We start from the raw sequence: 16,215 nt of genomic DNA, 5'->3' as shown, positions 1-16,215 counted from the left end.
CCTATATTCTGTTGAGGGTGCTGGGCAGTTTACTGAATTTTTTTCCTCAGTCTTTGAATTTTCAAGAAGCTACTCCTATTTCTTTTATTAATAAGCTAGGTTTTCTCTGTCTCCCAGCATTTATTGTTTTGGGTGTTTTTTGTTTTCTTTTTTAGTGGGGGGTGGGTTTCCTCCAGAGAGAAAAGTTCCCGTAGATCACAGTTTGTGTGGACTAGAGCTTCATTTCGCCCCCTTGCCAAGTTGGGCTGTAGCAGGTGGCCCATTTAGACTTCAGATCTTCACATCTCCACATGGCTCAATCCCAGGGAATGTAAATTTAAAATATTTAGAGGAAATGTGTGCACATAGAAAAGATGTAAACCCTATGAAAGTGCACACCTTCATTCACACGCCCAGCCAGCCAGCTCCAGTTCCCAGAGGCAGCCGCTGCTGCTGGCCCTGCATGTCCTTCTGGAGACCCTCCATGCATGTGCAAGTGTGAATGCTTGCATATGCTTATGTATGAATGTGGTGTGTGTGCAGTCGTGTGTGCACATGACAGATACAGTTTGAGTAATGGAAACTCAGGTTCCTTTTTTCATCTCTCCCACCCCTTTGTCTTCCAATAGGAACATAATCTTTTTGACCGCCTTTTCCACTCCATGATTCTCAATCCCTGCTGCCCACGAGTCTCACCTGGTGAGCTTTGACAACCAGTACCTGAGCCACTTACCCCAGACTTGTTAGGACGGCCTCCCTGGGAGGGGCTCAGGCTTCCTTCTGCGGGGACTGGGAACTCATCCTGCGTAGTAGCAGCAGGCCTGGCAGAACCTCAGAATCTGAGTGGGACAGCCTGACAGGCCCCAGGTATGGAGTGTGGCTGATGAGGAAATGTAGAATAATGGATCCCATGCAGATTTAAGATGAACCCTGCCAGCTTGCTTTTGCACACAGCTGCCTCACTGCTTCCTTCGCCTGGGCCAGGCAGAGGGGCAGGAGCCTTCATTCTGTGTGTCGGGAGTGGCATTCGGTGCACTCACGGGGCATAGGTGGTGGGCCCCCAGGACTGCAGGAGTAGTGAATTTCCAGGACAGAGTGAAGTGAGAAGAGCCTATTTAGGGTGCTTGATGACTAAGCCTCTATCTCGGATCCACTTCGCTTGTATGGTAACAGCATACGGTGGGGCTGAGAGGAAATTAATGATCGCTGGGCCTGGGCTCCTCCCAGGTGGAGTGTTCCAGGAGTGCTGCGGGGCTAATTAACCAGCCAGCACGGAAAGCAAAAATAGATGAGGGAATGGGTTTCTTCCCACAGTGGCCCAGAACTACGTGTAGACCTACATATACTATTTTTGGTTTTTCCTATTAAATATGCAAAATGACGTAATATCGAAAGCCTATGTCAGTAGCCTTTTCTCAGGGGAGCCTCACCAAGAACAGGGACTCTGGGTTGAAAGTCAACTTGGCCATTTGCCAGTTTCCTCTGGCAAGATTCACGATGCTTCCTGTGCCTCAGTTTCCTTTCTGAAGGAGGGACGCGAGATCAGTGCCTACTTCATGGAGTGGCTGCGAGGGTGTGAGATCATAGATAGGAAGAGCCGGAAACCTGGTCCCAACACACAGTCTATCTAAAACAAACAAGCAAAAAGAAACATACATTTTTTATTTTAAAGTGTACCTCTCTGGGGGCTTGAGAGTGGGAGTTTTTCTGAGTTCATACTTAAAACTCAGTAGCTCTGCATGTTGACATGCCTTCAAGGGAAATCTTTGACAATTAGGAAAAGCCAGTCTGTTTACTCATCATCTGTTTCAGTATAAAGTACATTTGGTTCTATAACTTGAGTATTAAGAAAAAACTGTGAAGATAGCACTTACTGATTTCTATTTAGAACCCCCTTGGTAGAGTTTTGAAGACAAAAGGCTAACCATGTCCTATTGACGAGGTTTTTCTGCATTCTGGGGCTCACTGCTTTGTTGCCTCTTAGCGCTATTGTTTGAGAATTAGTCAGGACTGTGTGAATAATGTTTTGGAAAATTGCTTTCTCGGGCACATTAACACTTCTTTTTGAAAATGCACATTAACCGTCAGTCTGGCTGGAGACTTGGGGAGATCCTGTACGATGTAAAATGGTTTAGAGTGCTTCCAGTTTCAGAGAGTGACTTCTGAAGTCTCCAGGAATGATATTGGATCTTGTGGGAGGAAATCTCTTCCAGTTTTCTAGGTTTCTGTAAATATATGAGTTATATGGTTATAAAACCTTATGTTGGAAAATATGTTTAAGAAACATTAGTGCATTCCAGGCAGGGATCACATAAAAGATGCCAAAACATTTAATGCCCTAGTTAAGTGTCTCACCCAAGCCCCGTTTTCTGGAACTGGATAAACAGAACATCTTTTCTCTTTCTATTCTGAGCTTTCATTCCCCCCCCCCCCCCCCACCATCTAGCCACTTCAACGGAACGATAAACGGAGATTTTATTTCCTGTATCTGCAGACCTATTTACCTGAATGTCTGAGCTCACCCTTGCCTTTCTCAGGCCTACTCTTTCTTGAAATGTGCTTTTACTTTCATCTCCCTGGCTCCATTGCCCTCCTTTTTTTTTTCTTTTAAAAAAAGCCTTCTCTAATCCTGCACTCTGTGTACTTTAATCTGTAACACTGGACTTTGCTTGCCATTCTGCATAGCTGCCTTTAAACTTGTATTATCTTCCAGAGTCGCATTTTCTTTCATTATGCATTTAAATCCCTTTCCACAGTCTGTAGTAGTGAAAAAAATAAAATAAAGAACTGTTATCAAAAGCCATTTCTGCCAATTTAAAAGGTTTAATTGGATGGTTTTATCCCCTTTGATAATTCCATCACCTTTGCAGACTGTGACTTGGATTTACAGTTCTGTTGTGTGTGTGCATGTGTATGTGTATGTACTTGTATTTATTACAGACAGGAAGAACCTTATGCCCCGTGCCCTTTCTAGTCTTTTATTTTTGGAACTTGGAGAACTGATGATTTTAAAACGAGAAAAGGGGTGTATGTGTGTATAAACAAATGGCAGAGACTATATGTGATCTGTATAGCAGAAATTTGCTGACCCCTTATGGATTTAACTTATTTAAAAGCATGTCTCTTTGGGGGACCTCCTTTTCACCCCCTCCACCAAAGTAGAGTGCTTAATTGTGTAGAATAGTGAGTATGTTAGAGCCTGAGCTGGCCAGTTGGGGAGACTTTAAAGGAAAGTTGTAACCTTCTCCTCATGGTTCACCCCCATGCTCTAGCTTTCTGTCTGGAAAACAGTGCAACTGGACTCGATGCTCTCTGTGATTAAAAGCATGTTGGGCTGCATGTGAGTGGCTATGGTGTGTAAATATTCTATGGGAAACACCTGCCAGTGGAACTGGAGGAGGCCTGGTAAATCATTCGTGGTTGATACCATGGCTCTCCTACCCTGGAGAGGGCGTATGGTCCTCCCTGGCCTGGGCCTTTCTGCTGCTGCTGCTGCAGCAGGCAGTGTGCTTCCCATCACTTTACTGAGGTGGGAATAGTACAGATTACAGTTAAGAGAAAAACATCTATTCAGGGCTCAAAGAAATGTGCCAGCTGTGCTGGTCGTGGCCATGAAATGTTTTTAATTCCTCTTAAACCTCTGTAAGCATTTGCTGAGGAATGTTAAATCAACCAGAGAATTTCTGGTGTTATGTTGCCCAGACCAATATTGTATAGCTCTCATGGGTGCCCCTGAGAGATTTTCGCTTTCCACCCCTGGCGTCGTCTGCATCCCTGTGATGCTTTTGGACTGACTTTGACCTGAACCTCTTTGCCCTTGTGCAGTTAAAGCACCAGACTCAACAGCTTCTCTCTTTAGCTTCTCAGCCACTGGATCACCCCACGTGCTCTGTGCCATCTGTTCACACATAAAACTTCTCTCCCTTTGTAATAAAAAGAAGCTGGAAGTTGGGGATCTTTCATTGTATCTTCAAAACAAACCAACAGAACAACATGTTTGGCAGTGATATTATAGTGCAGTGTCAAAATTAAACTGGAAACAGAAGCCCTTCCTCCCCAAACCCCATCTCCAAGTCCCGGTTTATTGCTGACCACTTAGAACCAGAGTGCCAGAACGCAGCTTCTCAGAAGGCTAGAGGTCCTTGTGGTTATGGCATGCTTTGGAGATTCACCCCCACCAGACTTGCAGTTAATGAAAATATTTGTTTTGCTTAATGTAAACAAAGTTTATGGGCAGACTTTGTAATTAGGAAACTCTTAATTCTCTTTTTACTCTTGAACCCCTAGTTTCTCCTGTATCACATTAGAGAATACTAAGTAAGAAAATAAACCCTTTCTCAGTAATGGGTTTTACTTTTTATTTCTTGTATTGTCACAATACATGCAATTTCTTCATCCCCATCCAAGTTTTGCATCCTCCTAATTTTGCGCCCCCATCCAAGTCAAGGGACTTGAAATCCAGTTGCTATGTTTTTGTATAGATCAGAAATACTGCTGTGTGAGTAGCAAAGACGGTGCTCTCCTTGTCAGAATGCCTGCCCCTGCCTGGCTGGGGCATTGACCACCCCTGTCAGTGATTTAGGCAGCACAAGGGCAGCCCCAGGGCAAGGCTGTTCCCTTCAAACCACAAGGAAAACAACTGTCTCCTCTTCAAGGGCCCATCCTGCATCCTGTGTGTGTAGCCCCCTGGGGTTGTGGGTTGCAGCCTTAGTGCTTTCCAAGGCCTTGCCTGTCTCCTAGTGTTTCTTGTTAAACATCCGGGAATGGCCAGGTGCCATTCCTGCAGACGCAGCACCTGTTTGCATTCCTAAAGTGATACCACTGTGATAGGGACTGGTTGTGGCTGCCAAGTACTGGCCCAGAGAAAACAACTGCCCCTTCTGCTTTCACAGGTCTCCTGGATGTAGTGGGCATTCGGCCTCAGTGGGGGTAGGCCTTATGGTGCACTCCCAGCTCTTCCTTAAGATCCATTTCACTGCTAGACAGTTGAAGGAGAGGCAGCTGGGAAACATCATGACCTTCTCAAGACCTCAGGAGGCGGTTTTTACAAGATTTTAAGCTTGACTGTGGTGGTGTAAGACTGACTTCTGGGTCCCGGGGACTGGAGGTAGTGGTATCTCACAGTGCAGACTCATGGAGCAGGGTGGAGGGTTGCAGGAGGACCAATGTGGGGACATGGCTATTCGCATGGACTTAGGAGGTAAGGAGCTCCCATAACTCCTGCCTGCTTCCTTCCATCAGGGGGAGATTTGTATTTGTCTTGGGTGTATGCATGAATGTTCTTGTTTTTGAAAACTCCTGGTAATTCTTATTTTTTCTTCTTCAAATATCAGTCATTTTGGTTTTTAGTGATAAATCTTCAATTTCCAAGTTTATTAAAATCCTTTCAAGCATAGCCGGCCCAGGTGAGACGGACATTACTTTGCCAATGTTGCCAACTTCCCCGTCCTGGCATTGTGGCTTTCTGTTCACAGCACGGGTGGTTTTGAGCTGCCTTTGAAAGTCAGGCTTCAGCCTGTTTGCCTCTTTTTAAATGCCACCCCCTCCAGGTCTGGTGGGGTGACTCCCTGCTTCGCCACCCCTGCTAAGAGGAAAAAACAAGCACAGGGATGCAGTTTGAACTGGATGGTTTGGGTTGCATCCCCTCTGAACCTGTGTACAAGGACCTGCTGAAAATGAGTCCCTGCCTGGCTAGAGAGCCCTCAGTTCACATCCAGGCCTTGAGTGCTCAGTCTGGAAGGCTTGGTAAGGGTTGCTCAGACAGCATCTGTCAGACCGATTTGCTTGTAGAATATACTGCCTAAGCTTTCCAGTTCTGCTGTATGTTAAAGCTTGAAGAGGTTTTCAATAATCAGGGTAATGATTTACCTCCTCTGCTTGTGCTTCCTCAGTTGCCTCTCAATGCGGGCCGGGGAGGAGGCGGTGGGTCTGAGGGGAACTGTAGGAGGAGGGCCTGTGATCTGACAACTTGAGGATGGAATTGGCTATATATATTTTTTTTTCCAGTGAGGCTGGTCCTAGCCTACATATTCCCTTTCATGTATACTTTCCTCACTGTAATGGAACCTTTGTATTTTTGCTTTGGATCTGTTTACTCTAGAATGTTTAATTTCATAATAGTAAGCTTGTTTGTGTGAAGTTCATTTAGGGTCTGATTGCCAAGAAGAACCTGCTTAAGAAGTGAGCCATGGTTCTAGTCTCGTGACTAAGGGTTTGGGCTGGTTGAGTTATAGGAAGGCCCACCTTGTGCTGTGGGAAATGTGAAGAGCATCAGATGGGGCTGGGGAGGAATGTTGAAGGAGACTAGAGCCTCCCTTGGTCATTATTATTGGAGAGAAGTGGTGGGAGGCCAGAGAGTTGTGGAATGGATCTTGGTGTTTGAGCTTATTCTACTGGTACCTATAGTGAGGTCAGTAACCCCCTCCTTTACTTTAGGCTAAAACCAAAGCTGCTTATGAGTCATTCATACTTGATCTTGGTCTAATCTCAGATTAGTGGCTTTCTGGACCCATTGTTGTGAATGAAACCAGACCTGTTGTATGGTGTCGAAAGGGTATGAGGCAATTTATTGATGCTTGAGTGGTGAAACCTGAATTTTCCCTCACAGGGTCAAAAGTCATAAGAGCGGTAGAGAAAAAAGTTATTTAAATTCATCACACACATGAGATATGTGGGAATTACATTCTAAGAACGTAGGTCTTAGGAATTAAATTTGCTTCTACCTAGAATGGATGATCTAACCTAATGCTTGTTTTCTCCACTCCAGGCAGTGACTTTGGTCCAGACACTTCCCCCCCATCCCTGCCTCCTGGTGCTGGCGGCGACTTTTCTGTGAGCAGTCTTCCGGTAGCAGATGACACTTACAGGGCGAGCTTGGCCAAAGGCGTCTCCATGTCTCTGCCTTCATCACCTCTGCTGCCTCGACAGTCTCACCCGGTGCAGTCAAGGTCAAACAAAAAATCCCCAGGTAAACAAGCCGCAAACAGCACTCAGACCAGTGGTCTTGGTTATAATGTAGGAATATGTGGATGGAAATTAAGCAAAACTAGGGCTTATAGGAAATCTGAGAGCAGTTTTTTTCTTGCTATAGTAACTTATGAAAGAAGGAAATCTTTTAAAAAATTATGAATAGATTCATTTCTTTAGTTCAAAATATAAAGTATATTGATTACTCAGGCTAGACTTTTACAGAGATTCAAGATCTTGTTATCAGTATTAATATTAACCATTGATTTTGGGGTTTTCTTGCTCATGAATTAGAGAACACTTGAATCCAAACACATTGTGGTGTGTGTAAAGGATTTGGATTTTGTCAAATGTAATCTGATAAGTTATTACTACCAAGTGTTCTATACTGATGTGTTTTCCTTGATTACGTCATCCAGCATTTCAACAGCTATAAAATTTAATTGTGAAAATTCCGCCTTGTAAAGTGTCGGGGGAAAGGTGCTTATGGATTACTTATTTAAAATATTTTTCACTTTCTTCCCTCATGCTCACCAACTTTTTATACTTAACAGTACCAGTAAAAAGCCCAACATTACTTAGCTCGGAGAGATTATGAATCAGATGTGAGGAAGGCATTTCCAAAATGCTGACACCGGGAGTCACAGAAGTTCTTTGATCTTTGAGGTTGGCTGACTCTTTGTTTACTGTGGGTAGGACAGTTTGGGGCCTTATTACAGGCCAGTGCAGGTTCCTCTCCAGTACAAGTAAACATGCTTGGAATTAGTCTAAAACTTCTCATCTCTTGAATCACAGTTTCCACACTGCCTTTCTTGCTGGCTGCCCCGTGGGAATAACTCCCTTTCTAGAAATTGTGCACAGCATTTTACTTTTATTAGCTACATCATTTGTCCTTTTTTTCTTGAATAGTGCATTTGTTTGCTTCCTAGGTCTAATAGTTTAGGATACGCGCTGTGTCTTCTCTAAGTGTACCTCATTTCTATAAAACAGGTAGAGAAACAGGACAATAAAGCTAGTATCTATTTTTCTGGTTTCCTAAATATTTGTGTTTCTTATTGTCATATGCATTATTTCTGAATCATTTAGTGGATGTTTGCAGTTTGTGGGGAAGTAAAATTAGGAGGGCAACTCTTCAGGCTTTGAATGTTAGAAATGGTGCTCTGAATTGGTGAGTGTCCAAAGTATTTTATTGTTCTAGAGATTTCTTATTTTGGACAACATTGTTTACAATTCACTCATTAGCTGGAACTTGGAAACCTTTTTGGTATGAAGTAATTTCCTTTGCCAAGGAATTTGACCTGTTTATCAGTATTTAGGGAAATTCCTGGAATGTCTATTCTTCCTTCTCTTTGCCCTCCCCCTACCAGTATATCTCTTGTTAGATTTCTTCTCATCTCTGGAATCACAGTTTCCACACTGCCTTTTTTGCTGGCTGCCCCGTTGGAATGACTCCCTTTCTAGAAATTGTGCACAACAGCATTTTACTTTTTCTTTTATTAACCATATCATTTGTCTTTTTTTCTTGAATAGTGCATTTGTGTGCTTCCTAGGTCTGATAGTTCAGGATAGGTGCTGTGTCTTCTCTAAGTGTAACTCATCTCTATGAAACAGGTAGAGAGAATTCCGAACCCACCTGGACTCATAGGGGACTTCAGTCAAGGGTAATGCCCAGCGCAGGGAATTGACTGTGAGCAGTTTTCTCTTCTGTGGCCTGTCCTCCCACAGGCGACTTGTGCCTGAGTCTTAGCACAAGCATACTCCCGAGAGACTAGGGAATACTGCATTTCAGATATAATTTCATTATTAGGGACAAAGTCAGTGTTAGTTTTAGTAAGACTTTAATAATCTTTTTTAAAAATTGAGTTTAGAGACAAGAGGTTGGGGGCAGGGGAGAGCGAGGGAGAGAGAAACATTGATTTATTGTTCTACCTTATGCATTCATTGGCTGATTCTTACATGTACCCTGACCGGGGAATTGAGCCCACCACCTTGACATTATTGGGATGATGTCCTAACCAGCTGAGCTCTACCTGGCCAGGGCCCTGCTGAGTGTTTTGAGAGGGCAAATATATTAGTTTTCTTTCAGCTTTATTGAGATACAGTTGACACACGTATACACAATTTTATGTATGCATGTGTTGGAAAGTGATTAGAGGAAGGTTAGTTAATATATCCATTACCTCACATAGTTACAATTCATATATTTGTTCACTCAGTGGCATGTTTGTGGGATGTTAGCTCAGCGCTGAGTGGCGTGACAAGCCTGGGAAGTGCGGCTATCCCAGAGAGTCTCAGAGGCTACAGCATCCCTGTGGGGCAGTCCTGGACAGGCCTTGTTCCTGTGTCCTGACCAAATTGCCTGTCTTTGGTTATGAGAATATGCCCTACAGTTTATCTTTCTCGTAGGAACAAAATTTACATTTGCTAAATTCTTTGCAAGTTCTTACGAAGAGAAGGAAGTATCTCTGCAACATTTGACCTTTTACTGGATTGAAGAAAATATTCTCCATGTTAGATGCTTTTGGCCCAAATAGTAATTAAATACACTAAGCATATTCTTCTCCAGAGGAGCAGTGCTTGTGTTGTGCCCAAATTTGTGCTGCAAATTAGTGTCTCACAGTGGTACTTTGGCTTTATTGTCTTCATAATTTTAAAGTTAAGGGCAGAGGAGCTTGCTTAAAAATGGCAGTGACTCAGAATACATCAGACAAACAAACAGCATTTTCTCCACAGAAACACCGATTTCTGTTTAAGCCACATTGTTGGAAAACTATCCAGAGGCCTAATGTTCTACCTGCTTGCGAAAATAGCTGGCATATGGTTGTGAACGTGCACTGGGTTTAAAAATAGACATCTATTTTAAAAAGGTAGTGCTGTTGTTGCTAACGATACAGTAAATATGGTGTGTGCTGTGCTGTGCTGTGCTGTGCTGTGCGTGCAGCACCGGTAGGTATGGAGCCCTCCGCCTCTGCTCTTCCACCACCGTGGGATCTTGTCATTTTTCACACCCAGCTCTGAAATTACCTTGATGATTTTTGTCCCCATTTTTAAGACAAGACCCCCTTCTCTCTCTCTCTTAAGAAGGTGCTTAAAAGAACAAACCTAAGCCTGTTTTACTTGTTTTAATAGAACCTCTTCACTTGACTGATGCTAATAAAGAAACTGTCAAGGACCAACACTGTTATTCTAGGAAAGGTCAAATACTATAAACCTTATAATAGGCACTCACACAGCCTGTATTAATGAAAGTTTGTATACTGATACAATTGGTGATTAGCTCTTTGGCCATGGGAACTCTGAGCCAGAGACAATTTCATTAACCTTGCAATACCCTGCATTTTAGGGTGATTGAGTTTCTTACATTCCACTTATATTGCTAATTTTTTAAATTTACTTTTCTACTACCTTGCTCCATTTGTTTATATGGGTATTTTTTTTTTTTTACTGCTAGTCGAAAGATGCAGATTTCTGAGTATTTCACTTTTTTTTTTCTAAATGGAGAGTACATTTTCTGGTAATGAAAATAAGGACCAGTATCCATTAAAGTAATTCTGTGGCTAGTGCAAGCCTTTTTGGATTAAGAATTCATTAATATTTGTAATGTATCCTTTTGTCTTCCAGAGAAGAGCATAGCCCATTTCCTGTGGCTTATTTATTAGTAATATCATTAGTTACTTTATATTTGGATTACATTTCTGAGGTCCCTTTAGGCCCATTATGAAACAATCAAAAGGTACAGCACCCTTGAGAAGCAGCCTTTTAAAATACTGAGATGGCTAGGATGGCAGATGGTGACTAGTGGGTGATACTGCTTTTCTTGTCCTGTTTGTATGAGCTGACTGGGTCCTGCTGGTGCTTCGCACCTTTGCTGCTTCCACTTCTAGGACTGTGTCCTTTGACATAGCTGATGTAGCAGTTTTAAAAACCACTCTGGCTGGCTGTTTCTTTAAGGGAAAAACCTCAAAGCTGACAGGCTGTAAAGTGGAAGTCATCCTGCCCTTTGATTCTTCCACCGTGAGTTAATGTCTTCCAGGGCCTGCCCTCTCTCACCCCTCAAGACTGTTTCTTGCAGAAAATTGGAAGTCCTCGCATAGAGACAGAACTGCTCTCAGCAGTTTGATGTTTCTAGTGTTTTTTTTTAACTACTCCACCTAAACCTGAGACCACAAGTGCTCTGCCTTTCCCCCCTTAATATCATATCATGAGCAATTTCCAGTTCGCCCGAAGAACTTGATATTTAATGTCCATTTTTTCAGTATTCCATAATGGAGTTTTAACTAATTTCCAGTTTTGAGATATTTGATATTTTTTAGTTTTTTAAAAAAATTGATTTTAGAGAAAGAGGAAATGGGGGGAGAGAGAAGAAACCTTCATTTGTTGTTCCACTTATTTATTATGCATTCATTGGTTGATTCTTGTATGTGCCCTGATTGGAGAGCGAACCTGCAATCTTGGGATATCAGGACGATGCTCCAAACAACTGAGCTACTTGTCCAGGGCATTAGGTTTTTTGTTTGTTCGTTTGTTTGTGTTTGTAGCATAAACCAAGATGTTTTATTTTGAGTTTGTTTTGCTATTAAATGCCTGTGCATTTTTCAGTTTTAATTGTGGTAAAATGCACCTAAAATTTACCATCTTAACCCTTTTTCATGCACAGTTCAGTAGTGTTAAGTACACTTACATTGTTGTGTGACCAGTCTCCAGAACTCCAATGTGAATATTTTTGTCCAGTAATTTTTAATACACAGCTGGTATCTTAACAGTGGCAGGTTCCCAGAAGTGGAATTATTGAACTAAGTGGACTGCATTTTTAAGGATTCTAGAAACATACTGTCCAGTCATTTTGCAGAAAAGCCGTATGGATTGCACATTCCCTCTAGCATTCTTTGAGAGGCTTCTTGTTGAAGTTAACCTCTTCAGGGAATAGTCTTAAATGGACGGTGCTGGTAGGTGCTTTGTCAAGCCTACTGTGGGCTACTGAGAATTAGGAAGAGGAGGCTGAGAGAAATCATTCTGTGACCTTCCTCTTTTGAACTTCTCTTCTGTCTATACTTCTCAGACAACTTTAATTTTCTTTCTTTCCACAATACTATCAGGGGAAATATCACAGCTGAGTCAGATCAAGTTCATGGTCAGAAGCAACATTCAGCTGGCTTCCAATTTGAGCTGCAACCCCACAGTCCCTGTTGGGTGGTGAGGCTCATGGAGGACCATAGAGAAGTTGGAGTTGGCAAAGCCTCTACAGCAGCAGTCTCCAACGTTTTTGGCTCCAGGGATGTGCTTCATGAAAGACAGTTTTTCCATGGACTGGGGTGGGAGGGATGGTTCAGGATGATTCAAGCTTACCCCCTGCTGCGTGTCCCGGTTCCTAACAGGTCCAGACTGTTACGGGTCCTCAGCCCAGCGGTTGGGGACCCCCAGTCTACAGCCTATCCAGTCAGACCTCTTTGTAAATGAGGAACCAAAGATCGCTCATCTTTAGGGAACTTGCCCCAATGTACAAGCTATTGGTGGAGCTTGGCCTCAGCCCAGGTGCCCCTCTCTGTCTTTAGCTCATTATCCTATGCCAGCCTGGATTGTTTTGCTTGTCCATTGTTGACACCTGTCATTAATGACGTGGCTTTGTGTTCTGGCTGCACATACATGGGGTGGTCAGAGGCTCACGGTTGTGCACATGGGCGTCTGTGCACATGGGCGTCTGTGCACATGGGTGTCTGTGTACATGGGCGTTTGTGCAGCTCGTTCTTGGGGAGGTAAATAAAACAGGAAGTGCACAGCCCCAGCAAGCTAGTTCTGGGCTCTGCTTTCCCCTCTGGGTGGTCAGGGCCACAGCCAGGGGTCTGACCTTCAGCAAGGACCGTTCCTCCTGCTGTGGTGAGTAGGACAGCATTGTTTGTTTTCTTCTGGAGATTTGCTGCATGGAAGCCTCCTACAAGGAGTAGGCGGCCCTGCTTGTGCTTACTGTCCCGCTGAGCCGTGACCGGGACACAAACTTTCTGCTCTGCATTCACACATTTACTCCAGTGGGCACCTGAGGACCTCTGAGTGTATTTTTGTTCCGCTGTCCCTGAGTCCTGGTTCACCTATATACAATCTGGCAGTTCCTTGAAACCAGCTCAGAGTTTTAAAGAATACTGATGCCTGTATTGGACCTTCAGAGATCCTGATTTAATTGTATATGGAGGATGGCCTGGGCCCTGGATTTTTTTTTAAAGGATCCCAGGTGATTCTAATATGTAGCCAAGTTTAAGAGCCACTGATAAATAATGGGATTATCTCATAATTCCTTTTCAGGGAAGGTAAATATAAATATAAGGGTATTTATCTTCATTTTCTAAATTTAAAAAATGATGTTTGAGGAGGGTCATATAGTACAAAAATGTACAAAATGAAGAACAGTAAGTCTTGGTTCCTTCTGTACCCCCTGGAAAATGACTGCTCTTGACCCTTGGTTACACGTCTTTCCCGTCTCATTTCTGCAGCACAGAAACGGTGGTGCATCTGCCCATTCCCCTGAGCACTGGACTCGTAAGAGGTTCCCAGTTTTCCACCAAGTAAAGGACTGCAGGAGAACATTCTTGAATATTAATATTTAAAGGCATCTCTGACATTTTCATTGAACAGACTGTAAAAGTTGGATTACTGGGTGAAAGCATTGATGTTGAGAATGAATGTTTTTATAGTTATTGGTCATTTGTACTTTTTCTTTGGAGAATTTTTTTGGTAATAGCTGTTTTCTGTTCTATGGAGGCATTATGCATTTCTTCCTGAATGATCACAGCTTTTTTATTGTTTATTTTAAGGCCATTAGTCAAGGAGGTTATTAAAAAATTTTCCTAGTTCATCATTTTCCATTTAATTAGGTTTACAGTGTTTTATGACTCACAGAAGTTTTTTGTTTTCTCAATTTAAATATTTTTTTCATTGTGATTTATTCTATTGCATTTTTTAAAAACAGCTTTATTGAGATATTTTACATACCATATAATTCATTCAGTGTTTTTTTATAGCATTTTTTTACAGGGTTGTGCAACCATTGTCAGTTTAATTTTAGAACATTTTTATCTCCCTTAAAAAAATTCTCATTAGCACTCAGTGCACATTCCTTCCTACCTCCCCTCCCCCCCACCCCAGCCTTTAACAACCACAAATCTGCGTTGTGTCTCTACAGTTGGCCTATTCTGGGCATTTCATATAAATAGAATCATATAGTATGTAGTCTTTTGTGACTGGCTTCTCGCATGTATGACTGTCTTCTAGGTTTATCCATGTTGTAGCATGTGTTACTACATATTTCATTCCATTTTATTACCACATATTTTATTCTATGTTCATGCCAGTCTTTAAAACTCCATTCTTCAGTCTGTGGACATTTGGGTTGTTTCCACTCTTGTCTACGGTGAATAATGCTGCTATGAACATTTGCGTATGTATCGTTTTTGTGTGGCTGTACCTATTCATTTTTTCTCGGGTAGTACCTAGCAGTAGGATTGCAGGTCCATGTGGTAACTGTGTAACCTATTCGATCACTGCCAAATTGCTTTATGGAGTAACTGCACCATTTCGTATCTAACCAGCAGAGTATGAGGTTTTCTGTATCTCCACACCCTTGCATTTATTATGGTCTGTTTTTTTGATTATAGCCATTCTAGTGCATGTGAACTGGTATCTCATTGTAGCTTTATTATTAAGATATAAGAATTCCTTATTACATGCTAAATACAAGTTATACAGTATGCAAATGTTCTGTGGGGTTTCTTTTTCATATTCATGATAGTATTGTTTCAAGCACAAAATTTTCTATTTTGATGTACAATTTATTTATTGTTTTATTGCTGTCCTTTGATGTCTTATCTAATAAACCATTGCCTAATCCAAGTTCACAAAGTCTTAAACCTTTGTTTTCTTCTAAGAGTTTTATAGTTTTAACTCTTACATTTAGGTCTATAATCCCTTGTGTGAGTTAATTTTTTGGGTGTATGGTGTGAGGTTGGAGCCAACTTCATTCTTTCACATGTGGACATCCAGTTGTTCCAGCAGCATTTATTGAAAAGATAATTCTTTTCCCACTGAATGCTGTTTGACCAGGTCATTGCTGTGCCCTAAACCAGTCCTGTTGTTTCACTTATTCCTTTGCTTCTTCTCTTCCCCATGCCCTAGGGCAGAACTTCCCTGGTCAGAGTTGGCCTCAGGCCTGGCTCACATCTCTGCCTCATCCAGACTCCCTTCCCATCTGTCCTTTACCCTCTGTGAGAAAGAACTTCTTTCTGCAAATAGCTCTGTGCGTCCTCCTTTGTCTGCCCTGACATTCTCTGAGCCCCTTGTCTTTGTTCGGGCCTTGTCTTTGTTTCCCCATGGCACCCAGGCTCTAATCACTTCCTTCAGTTATCCCTGGGAGGGGCGTAGATATGCTCCTGTTAAAATGAGTAAGATTTTAGTAGTCGGCATTCTTCAGCTTCATGTGATTGGCTGAAAACACTAATGGAAACCACAAGTTAAACGTGACGCCACCTTTTATTTATAAATCTAGTAACACACCTTCCCCTTATCCAGAGAGGACTGATGTTTTAATTGAAGGCTCCACCCCTCAGGGCTTTGCTTTCATCAGGCAGTGGGCAAAGGGCAGTATGTCTGAGACTCGGTTTGCCAGCAGCCTCCTCCGCCCTGTGTTTCTGCGCTCCTGTCATTCTCCTGCTTTCTCAGGCTTCGGGCACTCTTGCTGGATGTTTCTGGCCACCCGAGGTTAATGGTGATGGGCAGTTGTATCCAGTCACACTTTACAGCAGTGTCAGTGGCACCTGTGGTGGTATCAGATGGCGGCTGGAATATACCCAAGCCCATGCTTAGGAATGGGTGTTTTTATCTCAAGAAAATTGATGGAGGCAAGGGCAATGGAGGTGGGAATCTTATTTTCGTCATTTCTGATTCACAGAGAAGCAGAAGCCCATGGAGGCTGTTGTATCGGCATCTGACATTAATGAATGTTAGTGTAAAGTAGAAACAGACCACTGACGCTCCAGCTTGAATCCTCCAGTTTGTTGTGAAACAAGAGAGTGTGTGTCAGCAGGCGTGGCTGGCTGTGTTCCAGGCAGGGGGCAGGGGTGTGTGTGTACAACTCTGGAGTAGGGGACTGAAGTGAGCACAGCACAGTGATCCCTAGAAGAGAGGCCAGTAAGAGCTAGAATGCTTTACAAAGGAAAAATGGCACCACCGGAAAATCCTCATTATTAGGGCCTGCAGCATTGAAACCGGCTGGCTATGCCTCTGCGG

The 16,215-nt window shown here is 42.8% G+C and overlaps 1 protein-coding gene across 8 annotated transcripts in view; it reads left to right on the top strand.

The window, feature by feature from the left end:
- TANC1 (tetratricopeptide repeat, ankyrin repeat and coiled-coil containing 1) overlaps window positions 1-16,215 on the top strand; it is a 224,223-nt gene that overhangs the window by 93,253 nt on the left and 114,755 nt on the right. For 6 of the 8 annotated variants that reach the window (XM_045837935.1, XM_045837722.1, XM_045837884.1 and 3 more), the window contains one exon: window positions 6,746-6,946. In XM_045837935.1, the coding sequence (XP_045693891.1) occupies window positions 6,746-6,946 (201 nt within the window). Of the gene's footprint in view, window positions 1-5,730; window positions 5,836-6,623; window positions 6,672-6,745; window positions 6,947-16,215 lie in introns of those variants that run through there. The other 2 variants (XM_045838097.1, XM_045838173.1) reach the window with 2 other exon arrangements.

Source organism: Phyllostomus hastatus, unplaced genomic scaffold (assembly GCF_019186645.2).
Source record: "Phyllostomus hastatus isolate PE091 unplaced genomic scaffold, TTU_PhHast_1.1 phas_contig_1, whole genome shotgun sequence".
Taxonomy (NCBI): Eukaryota; Metazoa; Chordata; class Mammalia; order Chiroptera; family Phyllostomidae; genus Phyllostomus; species Phyllostomus hastatus.
Note: the sequence above shows the minus strand (reverse complement) of the source record. Positions and strands in the feature narration are given on the sequence as shown.